This window comes from Rosa rugosa, chromosome 2, assembly GCF_958449725.1.
Source record: "Rosa rugosa chromosome 2, drRosRugo1.1, whole genome shotgun sequence".
Lineage (NCBI taxonomy): Eukaryota > Viridiplantae > Streptophyta > Magnoliopsida > Rosales > Rosaceae > Rosa > Rosa rugosa.
Window position 1 is genome coordinate 35022194 of NC_084821.1, and position 6638 is coordinate 35028831.

General features: G+C 36.8%; 1 protein-coding gene across 17 annotated transcripts; it reads right to left on the minus strand.

Moving 5' to 3' along the window:
* Nucleotides 1-1431: 1431 nt before the first annotated feature.
* On the minus strand, nt 1432-5921 carry LOC133734662 (uncharacterized). 17 transcript variants are annotated; one of them, XR_009858498.1, is made up of 11 exons: nt 5471-5911; nt 4944-5066; nt 4828-4862; nt 4626-4737; nt 3986-4068; nt 3284-3337; nt 2985-3069; nt 2635-2712; nt 2390-2499; nt 2049-2193; nt 1432-1796 (listed from the first exon to the last, which is right to left on the minus strand). XR_009858498.1 is itself a non-coding variant. In XM_062162275.1 (6 exons), exons 2-6 carry the CDS (start codon nt 4928-4930, stop codon nt 3057-3059), a joined length of 333 nt encoding a protein of 110 aa, XP_062018259.1. In that variant the 5' UTR covers nt 4931-5066; nt 5330-5918; the 3' UTR covers nt 2943-3056. The 17 variants fall into 17 exon arrangements, 2 of the variants coding, with proteins under 2 accessions (XP_062018259.1, XP_062018260.1); XR_009858500.1 differs by having other exon boundaries at nt 4658-4737; nt 5330-5911; XR_009858496.1 differs by having other exon boundaries at nt 5330-5911.
* Nucleotides 5922-6638: the final 717 nt, after the last annotated feature.

Here is a 6638-nt window from a genome sequence, read left to right on the forward strand (position 1 = left end):
TTATGAATCTCACACAACAGAATTTTGTTATTTTCTGTTGTTGGTTGTTAGTTCACACAACAACTATATTTGGTTAACTGTGGTGTGAATATTGTAATCAAATTGGTTAACATCCAGTAACTGTTGTAGGAGAAGCCTTATTTTTGAACTCTTTTACAGTCATACAACACATTATTTTGCATTGTGTTGTATGAATGAACATTGGACAACTAGGATTGCCTTATCAAATGAACAGTACATATTACCAAATGAATAGTACATATAAAGCCACATTGATCCATATAATTAGTGTAACTATATGAGTTGCGTTTGTCAAGTACAACCAAACATCCAAACTAGATAATTAAACTACCAAACAAACAAAGAAAGCATTCCTAGTCTAGCTAGACCCATGCATGCATGAATCAAAAGCTGATAATTGTTTCATGTCATATCTATCAGCACAAGCAGAAATTCATCATGCTGAAGTAGCTATACATGAATCAAAAGCTGATACAATATCCTCTGAAATCAACAAAACCTTCCTGTGCCATTTTATCACGCATCTTGTGCACTATATTCTGACTTGCATCACCTCCAAGCTTATTGTGAAGCTTCGCAAGTAGCACATACTGCAGAAGAAGAGCATGATACATACAATACCTACAATAGAAAAATTAACTCATCTAAATGAAAATGTACAAAACAGAAATTCAATGAGAAAAACTCTAAGAGCTAGATTCAAGTTTGATCATCTCTAACAAGGGGACAAACATAGCTTTTAGTTTTTGTAAAATATTAAGAGCTTTAGCTTTCAGATGAGCGTTCACTACTACAATAAGTTAATCAGACGACAAATATTTGGAGTTGTGTGATGACCAGCCTCACTGTGGTCTAAACGAGTGTTGTGTGATTGAAAAATCACACAACGGTGATTTCACCGTTGTGTGACAATACTTTGCTCAACAGAATACCTGTTTCCGTTGTGTGAATTCTGCGCAGGCATGTGCCTGTCATGGCATGCGCGGGGATGTGTCGACACATTCAGACAATAGAAGAAGGAATTCGCCGTTGTCTGAGATTCATAACACACAACAGATATAACTCATTCTTTGTTGTCTGAGATATGTAACACACAACCGATATTACTTATTCTTTGTTGTCTGAGATTAATAACACACAACCAAAGTGAAATTGTCTCCCTTGTCTGTTGATTACTCAGACAACAGAGATGATTTCATTTCTGTTGTGTGTTATGAATCTCACACAACAGAACTTTGTTTTCTTTTGTTGTTGGTTGTTAGTTCACACAACAAATTCTTTGTATCAACCATTGTGTGAGCAATATAAGGTTTGTTGTTTGAGCTTGGTTCTCACAACATTATTTTGAGCTGTTGTTTGTTCATTATGTAATTCATACTTGGAATCTCTTTCCAAAAATAATGCTCCATATTACCATATAAAACCACACTCTAATCCATATCATTCAAGTAGCATTTTTCAAACATCCAAACATTCAAGTTACTAGATAATATACCAAACAAGAAAGCATTCCTAGTTGCTACCTACACATGAATCAAAAGCATCCCTAGCTATTCCTAGCTGCTAGCTAGACCCATGAATCAAACTTGGTAGCTCACATGCTGAAAGGAGGTAATCCATAGTACTTGCTTCTCGAGCTCTAAGATCCCACTCCAACTCATTTATGTTGCTTCTTGAGCTTTGGATTATTACTGCAGTGGAGGCATCCTTCCCAGTCCTCACTCTCATATACCGGCATAGTCTGTGTGTCATATGAAAAAGGACTAGGAATAACCCTGCAAGTTGGACAACTCAAATGGGTTAGCAAATCAGTATGTGCTATAAAAAAAAACAAACCAGAGAGAACAAATTAGTATCTTTTTGGATCATATATTACACATTAATTCATATATAAAACAACTAACTTGAATCCTAGCTAACTTAAATGAGAAAGAACATACACGAGTCCAATAGGTTATCAAACTCAACATAATAAATGCATAGCAAGAACTACAGCTGAACCCTCCCAATTTTCATTGATAACTTACGAGGCAACCAGCAACATTGAAGAAACACCAAGTAACTTAAGCATTTTCTGATTGAGAGCATTTTCCAATTGCATTATACTCTACAGATTTAGGATCATGAGGAATGAGATCAAATTCCTTCATTGTACACAAGGCCCTAGTTTTTCTGCAATATATTTAGAAGAAGTAATCAGCAAAAGAAAATAACAACAAAACTACAAGCAACAAATACCAAACAGAACTGCAAGCAACAAAATCAAAACTGAGAACTGCCTTAATTACTAACCAAAAACTTAGAACTTGTTCTGGATACTATGCAAGTAAATTAACCCCATTACATATTAAGAAAAAAGAGAAATTACCCGAATCTGAGCTCGAGATCAAGGATTCAAGAACTGAGAGGATCAAGAGGCAAGTACTATGGAGATCTAAGCTCATAGCTCGTATGCTGAAAGCAAAGCCTCAAGGCAACCTGAAGCGAAACCAAGGCAGAGAAGTTCATGAAAACAATGATAAAAGATATGAGACACCAAAGTAAAGAAATTTGTTGTGGACACCCAATTAATGAGAAGTAATTGTGAATCCAGCATACTACGAATATACTTACCAAGGATACTACTGGGACTGGTACTGAAAGCCGCTGATTCCGGTACTGCTTTCTATGCATGGATCAACTGAGTAATGACTGGATCAGATAAGAGTTGAAGAATCAGATCAAGTATAAATATTCCAATTGGGATGTCTATAGCAATTAGTATTACAGCAACTGTTAAAATGACCTCAATGTTCAATGACCTCACAAATAATCAAACATTAAATTTCTCCTAGACAATTATGAAGTTCAGAAGTACATGTAAGCACTAGCATACTAGATAGCAGCACCAATAAGATGAAACAGAGGAAGCTAGTGCCTACCAAAAATGAATCCAAAACTAGGTTTCTGGGAATATAGCGCACCTCATCCGTGAAAATTACAGATGGCTGTCTAGATAGGATATAGCAGCCATGAAAAGTGTCCGAACAAGCTTTTCAGCCTCTCCCCCTAATTTCAAAGAAAGCAGAACTTATTAGAATTGCGCGCTATAAGAAAATAGTCAAATTTATTTGAAACAAGAGCATTTTTCTAAGGCATTCTCAATATGATTTAGTGGCATATTGACACAGAATGATATATGTTTAGAGAGAGTCCATATATATGTCATCACAATACCTTTACTAATTATAGTGGTAATGCGCAGAATGCAAAAAGCATTTACCTCCATGTCTCTTGGTTCTCAAAGTTGTTCATGTGCCTCAAGACGACTTTTCCCCTGCCGAAAAGCAGAAAACAATTGTCTATGAACATAGAATAATCGTATTAAAGCATAACATTGTAACAGGCCTTGAATAAATGAAATATGACCATTTTCTCCAAGTTCTGAGCATACTCCAGGATATACTTTGCCAATTCAATTCCTTTTACTACAATAAGCAAGTTCTACGTCATGAGAAGTGAATAATTGTTTATGAGGTGTAATAACAATATCTATCCACCCAGTACTTCTATTTACTCTTCTAATTAGACATAATTAAACAACCCAGTTGGCTTCCCAACTTGAGCTGACAAAGATTGAACTTCAGTAAACATTTGTTTACTCAATCCTACTCTTATTGTGTGTTAGTTCTTTGTTTAAAATGAAAGGAAAGATAAATCAGCTAGAGCAAGTAAAGAAACTACTTCAGTAACTTCATATTAATACCACGAGAATGGGTCTTAACATCTTGAAAAATGAAGAAGCAGCCAAAAGTTATGCGATTACTATTATCCAAACAAAAATAGGTAACATAAAGACACGGATTAACCTATAAAATTATTAGCTGAAGCTTTTTGTATTACACAGCAGAGAATTTACTCAGTTTTGATAAAGAAAAGAAAAAGGAACCCTTAAAGTGGCTAAATTTGTCAAAGAGAAGCTCACACTTGACAGTAATACCACCAGCCTAAGGACAGTCTTCTGAGTAGAAATTGGTGTTCAAGCTGTGCCACCATAGCCTGGTAATCCTAATAAAGAACAAAAGGAAGGAGGTATTCAATGAGGAGATCAGTTATTCTAAATCAAATATATAATAAGGAGATCAGTCATGCATGATATCATTAATACAATGTTTCCATGCCTATAGAACAATTATGTTGCTTGTTATTTTAGCATTTATTATAAACAAAGCTCAGAAGACAACCAGAAAATGAAGCAGGAATACATGACCCAAAAATTCAATTCCTATGCATATCAAAGCCCAGAATTTGACCAAAAAGTTGATTGTGATTGTGTGAAAAAGTTGGAACAAAATCAATATGGGCTTCATTCTATCATAGCTATTACCATAATTTAACATCCAAATCAAATTTGGAGTAAGAGAGTACTATAAGGATGGCAGCACTAACATAAACGAGTGAGACTTAAATTCAATTATAATACGACAGAAAACAATCAATTAAATATACCACATTGTCAAGTTCACATATTCGACACAATCTGTCAATTTCTCCAGGAAACAATCATTTTCTCCAATTGATGATCGATCCTATAGACATATATAATTAATGTGCAGAGAGTGAACCTCAAAAGAAGCTCCAAATCATTGTCTCTTACCACTTGAGAATTTTCTCCCAAGTGATCGCTTGTCCAAGTTGAGAGTATATCAAACATGGAAGCAAAAGTGAGAAAACAAGCTGCAAGAAACAAAAAGGTAAGCAACCTTTGGCACACCATAATACCAGATGCAATTTTGAACACAAAATAGAAGTGTAATTTTGCCTTACCCCTGTGAACAGCTTCCTTCCATGTGCCGGCGAAGCTATAAGAAAACACGAAGAATATATTGTATAAACTTTTGCTATTGGCAGTACTGCAATCTAGAAACATACTTCCAGCTCACCATATTTTTTTCGACCAATCCAGCCTTCTTCATTCTCTTAGAAGCAGAAATGATAAAGCATTTACCAAGCAATACAATCCACCCACACAAGCAAGGCGGCCATTGATTGCTTTGCCCAGCGTTCTGAAATTCACAACACACAATTCAATAGCAATCCAAACAATATATAACCATCTAAAAAAAAATCAATCCAAACGCTAAATCTAGAAACATTTGATAACCCCCAATTCCAAATAAAAGTTGAGACAAATCCTAAATCTTAAGTCGAGACAACCCCGGTACCCCCCAATCATAGAGATGCAGGTGCAGAACCCAATGATAAACCCAGAACCCTAAACCCAATGACAAACCCAGAACCCAGAACCTTTCAATTTCTGTAAACAAACCTTTTGTCGGCGAGAGAGAGGTCCAAATCGGCCGCTTTAGGGTTTGTGAGAGAGAATTGAGAGAGGGAGGACTGAGAGGACAACTTTTCTTAGAAATTCACCATTTCTTAGTCTGCAATTTGAACAAAATTCATCACTGACCTCGACTCCGGCGCGAACTCTCCTAAAGTCGGTACCGTCTCCATGGCCATCATGCATCCGTCGAATAAGTCGGAGAATTAGGATGAAACGACGGGAGAGTTCGGGGATTTCTTGCTTGACGGCTGAAACGACGAAGGCCATAGTTTTATGCGATGGATTGAGACGAAGGTCATGGTTTCAGATCGAGAGACTGAGAGAGCTTTCACGAGAGAGAGGGATTTCGCGGAGGAGAGAGGGGGAAGGAGAGAGAAGGGGGGTGGTTTCACGACTGAGAGAGCTCGGCGACTTAGAGAATCGCAGAGAGCGAGGAGTGAAATGAGAGGGGGGGGCACAGCGAGAGAGAGGGGCTAGGGTTTGATTTCGAGTATATGGGTTGTTGGTTGGAGGGAGTAAACGGGGCTGTTTAATTTGCAAGGAGTAAGAGCGCTTATCGGGTTTGGTGGGAGTAAAGGTTTCAATTAAGTTGTTTGGTGGGAGACTTGTCTCATGTTTCTCCAACAAGAGAGAAATAAAGCACCGTTGTGTGGGTGTACGATGACAAAGCACGTTGGGAGGGAAAATTTACCGCCTGTGCCTACATAGGTTTTCTCAAATTCAAACTTTGCCGCGCTGTGAAAATTGCTTTCATGCTCAGACAACAGAACCATGACAATCTATTGTACAAATTTGTGCATCTTGCACTAGGTGTACCTAGTAGGATTTCTCAAAGTTCATACAACACTTCATTATACAACAGATAACAAAAAGCTGTTGTGTGATGGTTCAAATTTCATTTTGGTGAGCTCGTTCTGGGAGGGAAAATCTGCCGCTAAATTTTGTAAGACTCAGACGACAGACATTACTTCATTTCCGTTGTGCAATGTAGTTCTGATAAAAAAGTTTTCATTTTGTTGGCATTCACACAACAGAATATAACAAGTACCGTTGTGCAATAAAGCTTACTTAAACACACAACAGATGATTTCTGTTCCGTTGTGTGATTAGTGTTGTGTGATTAACTTTTTGTAGTAGTGGTTGTACTTTCTACATGCCTAAATTCTTGAAAAGAAAGAAATAAGCATCACAGATAATTTGAATAGTGAAAAGGGAAACCAAGAACACAGAAGAATGCATAAAAGCCAAATAATTGACGATGTTCATATATTAATTAGCCAGTTCAAAATTTAAA